This window comes from Notamacropus eugenii, chromosome 3 (assembly GCF_028372415.1).
Source record: "Notamacropus eugenii isolate mMacEug1 chromosome 3, mMacEug1.pri_v2, whole genome shotgun sequence".
In the NCBI taxonomy this organism is placed as follows: Eukaryota; Metazoa; Chordata; class Mammalia; order Diprotodontia; family Macropodidae; genus Notamacropus; species Notamacropus eugenii.
The window spans coordinates 95,040,377-95,057,823 of NC_092874.1; the positions used below are offsets into that span (position 1 = coordinate 95,040,377).

The 17,447-nt window shown below is 46.6% G+C and overlaps 1 protein-coding gene across 2 annotated transcripts; it reads right to left on the bottom strand.

Moving 5' to 3' along the window:
• Positions 1-1,500: 1,500 nt before the first annotated feature.
• On the bottom strand, positions 1,501-17,336 carry ASIC3 (acid sensing ion channel subunit 3). 2 transcript variants are annotated; one of them, XM_072652232.1, is made up of 12 exons: positions 14,829-17,336; positions 8,834-8,912; positions 6,504-6,654; positions 5,657-5,784; positions 5,014-5,212; positions 4,791-4,847; positions 4,427-4,577; positions 3,184-3,275; positions 2,921-3,000; positions 2,713-2,784; positions 1,897-1,955; positions 1,501-1,673 (listed from the first exon to the last, which is right to left on the bottom strand). In XM_072652232.1, the coding sequence occupies exons 2-12, from the start codon at positions 8,897-8,899 to the stop codon at positions 1,595-1,597; spliced, it is 1,134 nt and encodes a 377-aa protein (XP_072508333.1). In that variant the 5' UTR covers positions 8,900-8,912; positions 14,829-17,336; the 3' UTR covers positions 1,501-1,594. The 2 variants fall into 2 exon arrangements, with proteins under 2 accessions (XP_072508333.1, XP_072508332.1); XM_072652231.1 differs by having other exon boundaries at positions 8,834-9,417.
• Between the last annotated feature and the right edge of the window lie 111 nt (positions 17,337-17,447).

A 17,447-nucleotide genomic window follows, 5' to 3' on the forward strand; every position in this document is an offset into this window, starting at 1 on the left:
CCCTATCCTTCTTTGTATTCCTCTCACATCTTGCAGGGTCATCTACCACGATGCCTTTTTCCAGCAGCCCTCCTGATTTTTCAGGCTCTATATCCTCAACATCAACACTTTCCTGGTTTTGATCAACTCACACACAACCGAAGAAGTACAATAGTTTGACAGAAAGAGGAATGGACTACAAATCTCAGCTCTGATACTTTCCAGCTATGTAACTGGGCAATTAACTCCCTTAACTTTTCAAGGTCTCACTTTCCTTATCTATAAAACTGGAATAACAATACTTGCACTTGTGCAAAAAGCACCTTGTGTGCCTTAAAAGTGTACAGAAATGTGTATAAAATGCTGTAGAGATATATACTTGGGCAGGATATATCAATGCAATATGAAAACCCTCTCATTGACTTTCCCCCCAGTACAGACACCCCCTCCCCCCCCCCCCAACCTATTGCCATTGGATAAGCCATGAGATAAACTGATTGGTTTGCAGCATGGAGAGGCTAAAACTCGCCTCCTATGCTCACCTCCATTATTTTGATTAGAGTCATCATGGTGTATTAGAGGCTTCTGCTGGGGAGGTTGTAAGACAGGGGGAAGAGATACTGCCTCGAATTTCTGGTGTCAAGTTTTGGGGAAGGAAGTGACAGATTATGGCCAGTTTCTAAGCTCTGTTTTCTCCCTCCCTTCCTCCCTCCCTCCCTCCCTCCCTCCCTTCCTTCCTTCCTTCCTTCCTTCCTTCCTTCCTTCCTTCCTTCCTTCCTTCCTTCCTTTCCTTCCTTCCTTTCCTTCCTTCCTTTCCTTCCTTCCTTCCTTCCTTCCTTCCTTCCTTCCTTCCTTCCTTCCTTCCTTCCTTCCTTCCTTCCTTCCTTCCTTCCTTCCTTCCTTCCTTCCTTCCTTCCTTTCCTCCAACCAGGGTTAAGTGATTTGCCCAGGGGCACACATCTAGTAAGTGTCAAGTGACTGGGGCCAAGTTTGAATTTAGGTCTTCCTGTCTCCAGGGCTGGCATTGTACCCACTGCACCACCTAGCTGCACTTCTGAGCTCTGTTTTTCCGGCACCTAGGTCTAGGGCTGATAAGCTCCAAATTCCAAATAAGAGAAAAAGTTGCCAGAGGAGAGGATACTTGTGATTGTTAGCAAGAAACGAGGAAGGTGCAGCATTTCTCACCCCCAAGCACTTCTTGGGATGACAAGACATAGGCCAAGGAGTTGTCCCTCCTCCTTCCATTTGGAGTAAGGGTGATGTGTTACCTCATCCTAGGTTGGAAGTTGGGGAAGGAAGAGGAAGAGTGCCAGTGCTTTTTAACAAAGCACTCAAGCCATTAAGCTTTGACAGCAGAATTTCAGGCAGTGTGTCAGCATACTGAGACATTTTTGAACAGAAGGGTCTTCCCCCTCATCCCTGAAACTGGTACTCTCCTCATATGTAAGGCTTAAGCCAGTTTCCCATCTCATCCTTAGTCTCCAGTGAAATAGCCACTCATATCAAACAACCACCCTGGTCTCATGTCAATCTGGAGCTTTATTTGGAGAGGGGCTAACAGGCTAGGTGCATGCAGGGCATGGACCTCCAAAGGGGCAACAGATCGGACCTGAGTCTAGAGGCGAGTGACCAGGTAGCAGGTCCGGTGTGAAGTAGAAACAGTCCTGGTGACAGCAGAGGGTGGAGTGGGAGGCCTAGAAGGGGGGGTAGGACAACATCTGAAGATCAGTTAGGACCAGATGATTTTTGACATTTGAAGACACCACCCCCACCCTCACCCCCACCTGCAGCTCAGGCTTGCCTCATTGGCTTCCCCTTGATCACATACTTCCTTGGAAGGGAAGGAGAGGCACCAGTCAGGGTCCCCTTGTCTTGATCAGGGGTTCAGAAGGGTGGGATGGGGTGATCTCTCATTACCTGGGGACAGCGGTGAGGTGGGGTCCTGGGCTGCAGTGGATGTCAGTTCCTCGTTGGAGCTTTTGGGGATAAGATATTGAGGATATGGGAAGATATGAACAGGAATGGTAGCCCGATATTGGAAGGAAAGTGACTGTCAGAGCCAAAAGGGGTCTTAAGAGATTATCTAGTTCAATCCTCTCATTTTACTAATAGTAAGACCTGGAGGAGTGAAATGCCTCAACCCAGGTCACAAAGCTAGTAAGTGCCTGAGACAAGACTTTCCCAGGTTTTTGGTTTCCAGGCTGGAGCATTTTACATTTCACCTTTCTGATATCCCCCCACCCATCCACCCGGGATTGCCCATGCTGATGCCAGTTGCTGAAGAGCCAGCCTCTCAGGTCCAATTCATTGTTTTTTCTGAACCCCAGTTCTCATAAATCGAGACCTGCAGGTAGCTCAAGGATTTTTCTCCAACTCTTGCCTGGGGGGGAAATATGAAAGGTAGACTGGAATGAGCTGTATTCTGGAGAAACTAGGAAGAAGGTAGCTTCAGAGACCCAGTGTATAGATGTGTTTGTATGAAGATGGTTGTACACTCAGGGCAGGATGGATGGAAAGAGCACTGGACTTGGAGCTGGGTGGGCTGCTTTCAAATCCTGCCTGTGATACTAGTTTACCTCTACTATGGACAAGTTACCTACCTTTTCTGAGCCTCAGTTTCTTCCTAAAATTTGGGCAATAATACTTGTCCTACCTGCCTCATGGAATTATTGAAAGTTTTCTATAAACTTAGAATACTAGAAAAATGTGAGTAATTAGTAGTAGTAGTATTACCAGACTGTCCCTGGACCTCTTCTGTGACCTCCTCCTATTTTGGAAGTAGCCAAGAACCCTGTCTTGGAAAACCTGAGAAGAGAGGAGAGAAATGGTGTAGGATACCCTTAGTCTTACCTACTTATAATTCCTTGGCCCAATATTCTCTGTCAGGTCCTTAGAACCCATCCCAGTTCCTCCCAAAACTTATATTGGGCTCCCAACCCACCTCAAAGAGATAGTCCAAGATCTCCAGAATGGTCAGAAGACTGGCACCAATAAATAGCCCCATCTGGCCTCCAATATCACCTGGGAAGGAACAGGTACCAGCCATCCTGCCCTCACCCCTCTGTCTTCCAGACAGTGCCAGCCTCACTTTGACCTGATGAGACTTATTTAGCCAAGCTTTTCCCCAGGTCCCATCCATTTTCAAGACCCTTACCATTTCTGGAGTCTAGATTCTGTTCCCACTCCCCAAGTCTCATCCCTCACCCAACAGAGCGGCCACTTCATAGGCTTTCTTCTGTTCCACCGTTTCATAATTAAGTGCCTCGAAGAAGATGTCTAGCACCAGAACATTATCCCTAAAAGAAGAAGTGACCAAGTGGGTGACACTTAGATCCTTTCCCCCTTGATTAAAGCCAGGGACATTTCCCCACCTCCATGCAGTCCCAAGCATCTGGAGAGAGGTGAGCCAGGCAAGGCCAGAAGAGGAGGGTGTGTGTGTGTGTGTGTGTGTGTGTGTTGTTGTTGTTGTTGTTGTTGTTGCTGTTGCTGCTGCTGCTGCTGGAAGGAAGTGTTACCCAGGTGTAGTCAGTCATCCCTAACCCCATCCTACAGCTGAACTGCTGCTGTTTGTCCTTCTTCTCAAAAAGGACCGTGATATCAGGGAGGTAGTGTCATGACATGTAAGTGAATTGGATTTAAAGACACCAGCTTCACTTTCTCCTCCAGAGCCATTTGGGCCCAGCGGCAAGATACAGCTCAGGACACCTGGAGATGGACCAGGATGCAGTAGGAGACCTTGGCCTTTTCAAACTAAGGTCTTTAACACGTTTCAGTTTGACTAAGGCAACACTTATTCACTGATTAAGACTGATGAGAAGTGAGGCAAAGAATGGCCTCTTTAAAAAAAAAAAAAGATCTGGAAGGGGAAGACTCTCAGGGTTTCTGGCTAAAACAGAAACAATTGCTATTTACATTCATTCTGAGTCAATCTGGACCCAAACAATGACCTGGTAGGGCTTGGCCTGGGACCTACTATTGGCCAATCACTTTGAGTTAGAATTGAGCCCATGTGTATTGGATGCCAGGCTCCAGATGTGTAGGAGTAGCTCTAAGTATATGTATATGTGCGTCCCCGGTTATCTGTTACTGTGCCCCACAACTTACCCCTTAATGTTCACGAGCAGTTTTCTCCAGTCTTCAACATGCATGTGTTGGGAGAGCATTCCCAGGTGTGTGTATGTGTGCATGTTGGAGAGCAGGCTTCCATGTATGGTCTCTCCCTCTTTGTCTCCCACCCATCTAAGCTGGAAGCCTGTCCCTGGATGTTTATTTGCTTATGTGGTGGGGTTGGGATGCAGGTGGGGAGGACTCTGTTGTAGGAATTTCTACTGGTGTGTGTACACTAGTAGACTTGTGTGGAGGGGTGGTCTCTGGCTATGTATGTTGGGAGGGAGTGATTCTCACGTGCACTTGGGGGCCTTTGTTTTGGGGCTGGGGAGTGGCTCACGCTATATACTGCTTGCTTCTGTTGAATTTCTGTGCCAGGTAGCTGGCTGAAGCACGGCTCGGAATCCGGACCATGGAGAGCTCCTTTTCATAGCGCGTGCTGGCACAGGGGCTGGGGCAGAGGCAGGTGGTGTCCTTCTTCATCATGCTGTCTAAGGGGGAGAGGCCACAGGAATGCACGGGCCAGGGCAAGGGTGAAGTGCGTCTCAGGGCTCATAGAGGTCACGAAAGGAAGTTGGGGGATCCCAGGAGAGGGGGAAGTCATTGGGTGGGGAGAGGTAGGGGTTCTGTTTGGGGAAGTGGGTTGGGCACATGCAATTCTCCAATATCCTTCAGCAGTGCTAGTTGGTCAGGGGACTCCTTACCCAGGGCAGGTCTGGCACAATCCTTGTACTGTTGGGGGCTGCATATGGGGGCACTGCCTGGTGTGAGGAGTTTAGCATTATGACTGTATTCAAATTCCAGCTTCTCTTAGAGCCCTCTATTATCTCAGCTAATCTCAGGGACTCTCCCTAGCCCAAAAGCTGTACCCTGAGCCCATCCTGTCTCTGACTTCTGGGCCCCCCAACTCTTACCATGACCCCTTACCAGGCATGTACATCATCCGGCAGCCACACTTCCGAGACAAGAATCGAGTTTCACAAACATGGCGACAGCCTGAGAGACTATAGGCTGATCTAGGGCCTGGGCTGGGATTGGATGGATTTAGATCAAGAGGACCCATGTCGAAGTCAGGATCCGGGAGCACAGAGCTACAGTTACCCCAGGGCTGTGGCAGGAACAACAGCTGTAGCAGGAAAGGAGTTAAGGGGGAGCTGGGAAAGAGATGGAACTAGAGGGGTGTGTGTGTGTGTGTGTGTGTGTGTGTGTGTGTGTGTGTGTGTGTGTGTGTGTGTGTGTGTGTGTGTGTGTGTGTGAGAGAGAGAGAGAGAGAGAGAGAGAGAGAGAGAGAGAGAGAGAGAGAGAGAGAGAGAGAGAGAGAGAGAGAGGAAAGAGGGAACATGATTCATGATTTCTGTCCTGGGGGACTGATTAGGCCATCTTTGGAGTATCTAGATGGGGATAGAATGGGAAAATGAAGAGGAATTAATGTTGAGTCACAGAGTTGGGGAAGATTTCAAGAGTCAGAGAAATTGAAAACTGAGGTATTTGAGGTGCTAGAGATTGAAGGCTTTGACCAGGAGGAGGCAGGGTATTAAGGTCAGGGTATTGAAACCAAGGCAGAGGATACTTGCTGCTTTTGGCAGGACACAAAGGTCTGGTAACCTGGAGCAACCCCAAAGCCAAGCTGGTCAATGGTGGGTGGCTCATCTTGACTATGAATCTGCACTCGAATCCCTGCCTCATATGGAGTTTGTTCTGGAATAGGGAGAGGATAGAGGGAATAGAAGTTCATCTTTCCCCTGAGGCTGTCCCAATTGGGAATCCTTTGGAGTCCTCCCAAGGACACTTCTGTTTTGAGTCACTATCTCATCTAAGGAGAGGAAAGCCCTGGCTCTCATCACCATGCTTTAGTACATACTACCCCTACCCCCAACCCCCTATCCAACAGATAGTGACTTTTGCTGAAGTCCTGTCTCCTTCACCTGCTTCCCCATCTCTTCTATAAAAACATGGCATAAAAATTGTCATTCAGGGTCAGCTTCACGCTAGCCTCCCCTTCCAACCAAATATTCTTTTGATTTCTTACTCCCTCCTCCATACTCTCAGCCTCTCATCAGCTGAAGATTCTGCCTTTGACAGGGTCATCAAGAATGCAATTGAAGACTGGCATGGTTGACCCCTGTGATTTCAGTCTCACAGACTAGGAACAAGTCTGATAACCCATACCTATCTCTTTTCCAGGTCCTTATTCCTTCCTCATGATCTTAATCCTCCATTCCTTTTCCTTCCCCATTACTCTGTTCGGTCCTCACCTCCCACACCTGCCCCTGTAGCAGCTGTTCTCCTTCCCCCATTACTGATGCGTCATCCCCATTTCTTGCCCATCATATCCATTTCCTCCCTCACAATCTCCCAGTCCTTACTCAGAGCTTTCGTACTTTTCTTCCATCTCTCTTGGCCCCTGTGCTACATACCTGAGTCCCTCCACACTGGCAGGTATTCATCCTGTTGCACTGTTAACATTATCTCCAGCCCATTGCCAGCACCTCCTTTAGGAGTACTGAGGAGCTCAGCTCCATCGCTTCCTGAATTAAAGATGTAACACTGACCCATTCTGGTGAAGATCTGGGGGAGAAAAGGAAGACAAGAAAAAGTAGCAGAGTGATATTAGGGAACAAGAGAAGCCTAGAGGTAACCCAGCCCTACTACACACACACACACACACACACACACACACACACACACACACACACACACACACACACATATCACTTAACTCCAATGTGTGCCCTAACTATGTTAGTTTCCTAGCTTCTAGCTACATTGTTTCTAGGGTCTTAAAAGGATAACATGCCATTTACCTTCAGATGCCTATCATTATTCCCCATCCCTGAGAAGCCTGGGCTACGTCCGCCAGGGATTTTGTGTCCCTAAATAGTAATATTTATATAGCAAAGTTCACAACTCTGAGGCTCATTCGCCCTCCTTGAGCCATTTATATAATTAAGAAAATAATACTTGCATGTGCACAACTTTCTCTGTGGTTGTTATAAACAAAAGTACTCTATCAATGTGAATTCACATTATCAATATTATTTTGGAAGTATGAGGCAAGTGGTCACAAGAGGGAAGTGGTTTAATAGCCACTACGATCTTTATATAGGTTTTGTGGGTACAGTGGGATTAGGCTGGGAAAGTAATCTTTTGGGCTGAAAGGAAATATTTCATTCCATTCCAGGCGGCCCCCTGAAAATTCCCTGCCCTAGGGGTACGAAAAGCCTTTCCTAGATGCCAAATGATCCTGGAATCAGCCCTCATTTCACTGTGCCCAGTGTAGCAGAGTCCAAAGGGATGATTTTATAATCCTCCAAATCTCCCCAGGCCTGAGTTCTTCTTCTTCCCAGGGAAACCAAGTTATCAACAGACAAGCCTGAAAGGAAACAGAGGCCTGTCTGTCCCTGATCTCTGAGAAACTCTGAGTCCAGGACCAGTCTATCTTTGGTGATCACTTCCTATCTGATGATTTTTTTCCTCTACCTTTTTAGTGCATCTTTTTTTTTTACCCCCTAGGTACCTAGTGCTCTCAAGCTGCTTGCTAGATTATTAAGGTGGAGGAGTGGGGTGAGGAGCATCTCATATAGTCATTTTCATTATAAGATCAGAGGCTTCATATGCCACAGTCCAAAATGATGTCTTGTATGTGTAATAGGCATTTTACAAGACACTTATTAGTTTAATACACTTACTACCTCAGGCAAGTCATCTAACTTCTCTGAGACTGTTTCATCACCTGAAAAATGGGGATAGTATAGAGTTGTAATGGAGAAAGCTCTGTGTAAACTTAAAAATGCTATAGAAATATGAATTATTATTATTTCTATACTTGGAGTTTATATTTTAGTTTGCCCTTCCTAGGACTTCAATACCCTGACCTCAGTACCCTGCCTCCTCCTGTCTAAAGTCTTCAGTCTCTAGCACCTTTTGCACAGACTCCTCAAAGAGAGTAATATTTAACCTGAAGCAAAAATAACAAGAAAACCAAGATGAATATTTATTTTGTTACTTCAGGCATTGTGCAGGTCAATGGAGAAGGTATTTGGGAGAAGGGGTGTGCCCCCAAATGATACCATGTAGATAACCACCTAACTCATCAAAGAATAATGTAGGCTGTACCACTTAGGGCCTTGGGTATGGCCCTACATTGGGAGAATTATCAGGAGTCTAAAGTGGAAAGAGAGAGGCAAGGTTGGGTTGAGGTGTGTGGATGAATAGGTAGTTATGAGGGATTGAGGTCAGGCTGAGCTAAAATTACAGCTGAGAAGGAAAGGGAGGTGGCTCTGTTTGTCTACAAATTTGTTACAGAACATTAGAGAGATCATGTGGGTAAACTTTGTTTTCTTATCCCTAACACCTCAATCTTGGGAAGAGCTGATGAGGTGAAAATCTACTTCATGATATCACCATGTCATGCCATGCATACTTGAGAACATCAACACTTCCTACCTTCCACCCCCCAACAGCGAGTTTTGGGGCAGAGGTGAGATTTCCTAAGATTTGGGTAGGGCTACCAGAGGGCCAAGATACAGGTGCTGCAAGAGTTAGGAAAGGGGTCACTTGGGTGAGGTTGTTTGGGATAGAAGGTTGAGCATGGCAGAGATGGGGTGGCATGGTGTGGGACCAATATTCTCAAGGTGATTACAAGTTTCCCAAGCTAGTTTCAGGAGGTTCCCTGAGTTAGGCTGGGGTATGAGGTGGTTTTAAGCTGGGACTAAAGTAAAGAAAGAAAACCAGAGGCATTGCTCACCTTGGTGAAGTTGTCTGGGCCACAAGGCCGTCCTCGGTAGCGACAGTCCAGCAACATGTCATCCATGGTGTGGCCAGCCCTGGCATAGAGTTCAGACAGGTTATAAGTGGCACTGGGCATGAAGCCAGGGGGTGCAGGGGGCTGGCCCAATTCCTTCAGATAGTCAGCATGGTCTCTAGGCTCAAGGCCCAGAAGGGCAGGTCCGGCCCAATGCAGGTCATTGGGTGTGATTTGGGAACGTCGAAGTGGGTTGAGGTTGCACAGGGTGACAGCAGGGAAGACAAGGTGGTGACTCTCATGTTCATCCAGCACTGTCACATGGTGGAACTGTCCGTAGTACTCAATCCGGTCTGCCACTTGATAGAGAAAGGCAGTCAGAGAGAGCAGCACTGCCACTGCCCACAGCCCCCTGCGCAGGGTCAGACCTCCTGGCCCAAAGACATGGCCCAGACCGTGCAGTGTACAGTTGCTGGCAAACACACAGATGTCTGAGGCTGGTCTCCTTGTTTCTATGTCTTCCTCATGTAGGCCAGGGAGGGGCTTCATGGCTTGATCCACGAAAAGGCACAAAAGGGAAGAGATTTCTGAGAAAGGAAAGGAGAGGAGTGTAGAGGAGAGGAGACAATAGAAAAGGGAGCAAATAGGAGGGAGGAGAGGGGTTAGGGAAGAGAGGAATGTCTAAAAAAGGTCAGAGAGGAAAGGAAAGGTTGAGGGGAGGAGAGGAGGGTCAGAAAGAGGTGGAAAGGGGTCATACAAGAAGAGGCAAAGAAAAGGGGATGAAAATGTCAGAGAAAAGGGAGGATTTGAGAATGGGTCAGTCTAGGGAGAAGGGTCAGTAGAGGGGACACTGGGGAGTTGGGAAGAGGAGGAGGAGATTAGCCCTAGAATCCATGAGGGGTAGGGTGGGTGGGTGAGCAGGAGATCTATTGAGCCAGAGGCTCTGATGAGGCTAGCTGGGGTCTGGCTGGGGCTCGAGGCTGGGTTCCGTTCGATGTTGATGCTGATGATGCTGATGTAAGGATGAAGCTGGTTGTGGGGGGGTTGGGGCTGCTCTGCAGGCCTGCTGGGTTGGGAGGTGTCCGCCGCAGAGGATTGGGTTTCAGCATCAAGGGGGGTGAGGGAGGCCCAGATAAGGGCAGCTAGGGGGAAGGCAGAAAAGGTCTCTGGGGCCACAGACAGCCATTAGTGGGGCACAGAGGGGGGAAAGTAAGAGGGGGAATGGCTATTAGAGACCAGAGGCGCCAACAAGAAACCGCAGTAGGCCAAGCAGGGTAGTGTGAGGGGAACTCCAAGTCAGAGTGAAAGGAGGCAGGTGAAGACCTTTGGGACAACTCCAGCCACTCACAAAATGTAGGGGAGACTCTGGAGCCACTCAGTGGCCCCTAATCTTGAAGAAATTTCCCTCTCCAGCTCACCCCTTCCCTGATACCTTTTCTTCAGGTGCCAGAAACACATTTTCTATCACAAGGAGCAGAGCTGGATACTGGCCAGTGTACGAAGTAGTCAAAAATCTAACATCATCTCACCTCTCCTCATCATGTTTTTCTCCACTGCTCAAGTCTGCCCACCCGGGGCTAGGACTTCCCTTATCTACTTTTCCTCCCCACTGCTTCCTCATCCCATATCCTTGAACTAAGTCCTCTTGTATACCACTCCCTCATATTCCTATGCTAGGCAAGCTAATCTGAGACTCCTTAGCATTAAGTACAGGTAAAGATGCTGCTTCATGGAAACTGTGCATTTCCAGAAGACTCTCAATGTTTGAATCCAAAGGAATGCCTTGTAATAGTGGGAATTTTAGACTCTTAGGAAGGTGGCAGGGGGGTAGATTTAGGATAGGACAAGGAGGTCTTTGTACATTGTCAGTGGCATAGTTTTCTACAAGGAACTAAATGCGATGCCTATGGTAGAGGGAAGAGATTTTGATAGCAGGGCAGAGGGAAGTGGAGCAACAGTAATTTGTAGGGCAAAGGAAGAAAGGGAATAAGGGAGGCATTGGGAATGGGGGCATGTGACGACGGCAGGAACTTAACAAGCAAAAGCTCATCCTGAAGCACAGGAGGTAGATTCAGCCATCGGGACTAGGTCCAGCACCAGACTTCCTAGTGACAAGCAAGGGAGTATGAATTCACTGCCCTTCCCCCTGCACCGCCCCCCCCCTTCCCCCATGGAATTAGGATTTAACACATGACTCCAGCCAGGTGACATATTTGCAGAACTGAGTTTGAATCCTCACTCTTCTGCCTGCTCCATAGGTGATCTTGATCAAGTAACTTCTCTTGTTGCTTCAGTTTTCTCATTTGTAAAATGAGAAAGGTGGATGAGATCATCTCCATGGCCCTTCCTTAGAAGGATTTAAAGGTAACCTGGTATAAGGGAGATTGTATGGAGCTCAGAGTCAGGAACATTTGGGGTCAGATTCTGCCTCTGCTATTTACTAGCTATGTGACCTTATATGAGCAAGTCATTTAACCTCCATGGCCTCAATTTCCTCATCTGTAAAATGAGATTGGCTAACTCTAAAATCTTTAATTATATAATCCAATACTGATCCCTCAGACAAAGTTGGGAAGAAAATACAGGGACACCAGGGCCTCTTCAATCTGCTCTGGGTACTTGGGCAGTGGAACTGTGAAAGATGAATGAATGAGGGAGTGAATGAATTAAAAAAAATCACATACACTTTAAAGCACTTGCTATGTGCATAATAGGGCAGCTAGGTAGTGCAATGGATAGAACCCTGGGCCTGGAGTCAGGAAGATGAAGATTCAAATATGGTCTCAGATACTTCCTAGCTGTGTGACCCTAGGCAAGTCACTTAACCCTGTTTGCCTCAGTTTCCTCATTGTAAAATGAGCTGGAGAAGAAAATGGCAAACCACTCCAGTATCTTTGCCAAGAAAACCCTACATGAGGACACAAAGATTTGGAAATGACTGAACAAAGGAGCATCACACTATGTGCAACACTGGCCACACACACAGAAAAACAAGCAGCTTTCAAAGTGCTCACATTCCATTAGGGAAAAACAATACACACAGGTTTCAGTTGCACGTCCAAAGGAAAGGCTCTGTGGTCTTTAGGGTGCATCAGCAAAGTGTATGGCAACCCATCTTCATTAGTGTAATTTCTATTGCTAAAACCATATCTGTTTCTGATATCCAGCCATTTAATCGTGCCAAGGACTTTGGTGGTGAGGGCTTTCTGGGTCTCCAGTGACTGTGACTACTAAGGAAGCAAGGTTGCAGAGTCTGCAGAACAATGAGTTGCCAGGTCCCATCTCTACAAGGACTGATGCCCTGGACAGGGGACAGTTTTGAGGGTCAGGTGGAAGCAGGGCAGGTGGTCTGAGTGGTGCTGCTACATGGCTGGCTCTTGAACCTCTGTCTGGCCTGTCTGCCCAGATGGAATTGAACAGGAAGCATCAGGCTGAGATTTGTAAGGTCTGGGATGAGCCACTGGATAAGGCTAGGTCAGGGTGGAAGGAGTGGGAGGGGAGGTAGCAGGTCTGGAGCCTTCTAGAGATGAGACTTTCTAGGAAGAAGTTGGGGACATACTCTGATGATAGATTTAATGATGGGGTCAGGGTATCTTATCACATGCTGGAGAGAGGGGAGAACACTGAAAAAGGGGTCTCTACTCCAGTGGAACGTGCTAAATTTGGAGTCAGGAAGGCTTAGATTTAAATCTTACTTCTGACACATTAGCTAGGTGATTGTAGGCAAGTCACTCATTCTCTCTTAAGAATTTCTTGAGCATAGACAAATCCATTCTTCCCTGGAAACTCCTCAGTCCTTAGGACTTGATACAAAAAGTCCTGTTTCTCCAACATGTCTTCTCTAGTTAATAGCCCTCCTACTCCCCACTACACACACAGTCCTGACTCTGCAGACTAAGTCTGCTTAGAGCAGGACTGCCCTCACCAAGACAATGGGAAATGAGTTTTGGAGGCAAGACCTTAGAGGCAGAGAAGGGTAGTGTCTAATGGAAGGGAGGCAGGTTCTTTTGTGGGGAAGGGGCTGATCTCTTTTCTTTGCCTCTTCAGAATGCTTTTCATTACAAATAACAAATCTTGAGTCCACCTACGTAAGCTTGGCAGCCCTGAGGAGTCAAGGCTAATTCACGATGATTTTCAAACCCACCATTCACTATCTCTAATTACTTGTTCTACAGGACTATTGTCTTTATCATGGGACTGTTTCATTTTTGCCTTTGTAGCCCTAGTGCTTGAAACTAGTAGGTGTTTAGTAAAGGCTGGCTGATTGATTTTCATAACAATTCTGTGTGGAAGGGGATTGCTAACCCCATTTAACAGACAGAAAAAGCAAGGCTTAGAGAGGTTCAATGATTTGACAAAAGCAAATTAGTGGTAAGGACAAGGTAACTTTTTTCATTGGTTCATCCTGGCTTCACTGATGAAATGGAGTGAAAAGCAGGACTTTGTAACAGGTCCAACCTAATTAAATCTATTCAGCTCAGCCGCACTGGAGGATGCAACAAGAGACCTAGAAGCAAGTCAGTGTCAGAATATACTTCTGACTGCTGGGAAACGTCCAGGTCATAGCTAATAGCTTGAAAACCTCATTGCTGGAGCTGGAAATCTAGGAGTTGCTGACAGCTGCAGTCTTGGAGCTAGCTCTCAAAGAGGGAGGAAGAAACTCAAAAACAAAGGAGGAGATAAGAAAACAGCTCCGGCCAGTTTTTGCTGAATAGCTTTTCCAGATTCCTAGACTGTTAGAGGTAGAAAGGGACCTTAAAGAACATCTGGCTCAGTCTCACCATTTTAAAGGTGAGAAACTAAGAAGTGATTTGCTGAGAGGCAACATGGATACTGTTTTGGGTAACCATCGAGCTTCAGTTGCCTCATCTATGAATGAGCATAATATCCATAGTGCCTACATCAGATGAAATAATGTATATAAATGTATCACAACCTTTGAAGCGCTAGATATCAGTCTTTATTGTTGCCCTTAAATCACAATGCTACTCAAGATTAGACCTGCAGGTTGAAGAGGGGTTTCTGGATTCCTAGTCTAGCGCTCTTTACTATACCATTTAATGTCTTATGTATCACTAAGATCACCAGTAGGCCCAAGATGTCTGGGGACACACCTTGGTCTCAAAAAGAAGAGCCCGAAAAACCTTTTTTGGCAGCCTAGTACAAAGCCATTTCTGGATTCTGCTACTCAGGCACCATGTACCTTTGGGGATCAGTGAGAAGATGAAGCCAAATTATTGAAGTTGGTAAAGCTGTTGGAATCAAGAGGCTAGTTTTTGGATCAAAATGGCATCTGGCTCTGTGTCACATGAAACACCAGTTACAGCCAACCTTTATTTTGGAACGTGTGGTGTTGGTTGTTTGCACCTTCTATCTCTGGGCATTAACTTATCACTTTATAATGTCTTTTGCAGTCATCCCTTCCTCTCTATTTACCTTGCCATCATCCTTGGCCAGGTTCTTAATGCCTCAGTCCCTTAATGGCTGTGGTATATCCCTAGCTTTAAACAGACAGGGGTGGGGAATCTTTAGAAATATAGCAGCGATCATGTCAATCCCTGCTCAACTGGTTGCAGAGTCCTCACTTTTGCATGGCTTTCAAATTCTTCTGGTCCTTCCCACCCCCAATACGTGTTTAAAGTCCCCAAATTCCCAAAATGCACCCTTCCCCATCATCACCCTTTCTTGAAGTCCTCTACCTATGCCATGCTTGTACCTTTCCTAATGCCATTTTCCTATTCAGAAAGGTCTCTCTTCTCCATCTAAATCCTGCCCATCCTCCAAACCCCATTTTCTCTATGCCTCCATTATGATGCCCTATTTACACTCCCCCCCCCCAGCCTGAACTTAGTGCCACCATTTAGCACTTGCTTGCTCCCTATTTATTAATTTTGTCTGCCCCCAACTAGATGGTTGACTTAAGAACAAGGACTATATTGAACTTTTGTATTGCAACCCCCCACCCCCATCCTGCCATGAGATCTAGTATAATACTCACTGAAAGTTAATTGGGTGACTTAGTGACAGACCAGATATTTCAGTTGCCTATCCTGGTTCCATGAGCCAGATAAGGCAGGATACTTGATGGATCTTGGGCTCAGATTAGCGTAGACATTGCCTCTAGTGAGGTAGATGGCAACCTATCCATGCTCACAATCTGCCATGGGGCTGGCTGGAGGTCCACTCAGTTTGCTCAGTGTTCCTCTTGTTCTCTTGATGGAGCTGCCAATGGAATACAAAGGCTGTCCACCTTTCATTCTCAACATATAACCAGCCTGTTTTCCTTTCCAGTCCACTACCTTTCTGATAATATCTGCACACTGTGACTCTTGTACATATAGTTGGTAGTTGATAAGCTATTGCAACCTACTCAAGGCCACTGGGAACTTTTCATTGTTGAGCAGGTAACCTCCAACTTAAAATTCCATTCCACGAATTGCCATCATCTTGTGTTTTTTTTAATGGGCCTTTGTTTCAAGAAGACTATTGGGGTCATTTAAAAGCACTGCACCACTTCCCAAAGCCAGCCCAGCTCACTTTGTCCTTCCTGCTCCACTCTAGGAATCCATGCAGTGTCTGTAGGGGGTCTAATAAACAATAGGTTGTGTGTGCAGCTGTGTATGACTTTTAAAAATGTGGATACTCAACAATGAACTCTTTTGAGTGATTATGAAGGTTGCTTAAGAGGTTCTGTATTTAGCTTTCTTGGTTATCTTCTTTTTATCAAAAAAATTTCAGGTGATGTAAAAAGATTATATATACACATGTACACGTGCATGTGTGTGTGTATGTATATGTGTGTATCTATCTAAAAGACAGACTGTAATATCGCAAGGGAATGCAGTCACCACCCAAAAGAAAAGTGGTTTAAAAGGCAGAGAGCTCAGGGGTTAGTGGAAGAGGCAGGGAGGACCTGAGCAAAGGCACAAGGCAAGGGTGGTCTGACAGAAAGGATATAATCACTTTAAGGGTTTACTGAACAAGAGCAGAGAATCATGTGGCGCAGCTGAGAACCTATCACAAAAGCCTAGCAGCAGGTAAGCAGGTTTAGTGTGCCTCAAGAGGAGATAGCCAGACCTTTAGGAACAAAGGTCTGAAGCAGCTCCATCACTTGAGGCCCAATCTTTGTAGATGTGTGTGGCTAAAAGCATTAGTTTTTAACCCTGCCCACCCACACTCTGTAATAGTCACTATTACATTATCTTCCAACATGGAGAGTGATAGAGAGGTGCTTGGGGACTAGCCAACTCCTCCCTGTCTCACAGCTGCGCAATTATCAGTAAAGGGCACCTGGGTGCTAAGGGGTCATCTCAGATAAGGCGATTTGCTTGTCGGTCTCTGGGGCAACCCAATAAACTTGATTTGGAGGTGGGAGTCACAGATGTGTGTGGGGTTGGGAAAAGAAAGCTGAGCTGGCACCTCCTACCATCTAGGCACAACTTATCACTACAGCTCAATTCCTACTATTCCCACATGTAAACCTTCTGTTCTGGATAGACTGGTCATCTCCCTGTTTTCCTAATACACTTTGTTAATGGTTCCACACTATTTCCCTAGGCCAGCAGTGCTCTGCCTCTTTATTGCACTCCAGGCCCAGAACAGCCTCTCTCTCTCTTCTGAATCCCTATGGCACCCATTCAAGACTGATCATGCAGAACCTTGCATTGCTACTTATTCTCCTGTCTCCCATCTTGCTATAAGTTCCTTGATGGTAGCAACTCTCATTCTTTTATAAAGGCCTGGAGTTATCAGGACAGTTTCTGGTATTAAGTATTGAATAACTGCTGATGAATGGCATCCTTGGTGGGGGGAAGATAAAGGCTTCTGCTTGGAGTGAAGAGATCCTCAAGCTGACTCTGGATGCCAAGTGCTAGCTACAGATGACACTGGCCAATAAAATAGGGCACAGGCTAAAGGGTGAAATGAATATGGGAGGTGGGGTAGTTTCAAGGAAGGAAAGCCTATGCTATTGGTGTGGTTTGTTGTTTTTTTTTTGAGGCAACTGGGATTAAGTGACTTGCCCAGGGTCACATTTGAACTTGAGTCTCCTGACTTCAGGGCCAGTGCTCTGTGCACTATAGCGCCACCACATGCCCCCCACACTGGTTTTAAATAGCTAGAATGTGTGCTGACCTTCTGGGGCTTTCTCAAGACTCTTCAGGGATAGTCTCTAGGGGGATCAGGATGGGACAATGGAAGAAGACCTGAGCTGGTACAGGTCTGTCCTCCAACCCATCAAGTTTTCTGAGTGGAGGGGATGAGTGAATAGAGGAAAATTATAGGGCTAGAACCCCCTTCTCCAACATGGGCCCCTCAAGATAGGTCCTGGAGATAAAGACGGGAGGAGGGGGAGCTAACCTAATTCAATACATTCCTACTATTTCCAGAAATTCCACAGGATGTGAGGCATGGATACAAGTTTAGAAGACCAGCAATAAACTTACCAGAGTAGCTGGGATAGAGAAGAGGGGAACAGAAGGACATAGGCAGGAGAACAGGGAGGAAAGAAGGTAGTAAGAAGAAAGGTGGGGAAGAAGGGGCAGGATAATGGGGGCCACAGTGTCCTCATCTCATCCCAATAATGCTCCTATGGCTTTGAAGAGGAAAAGGGAGGATG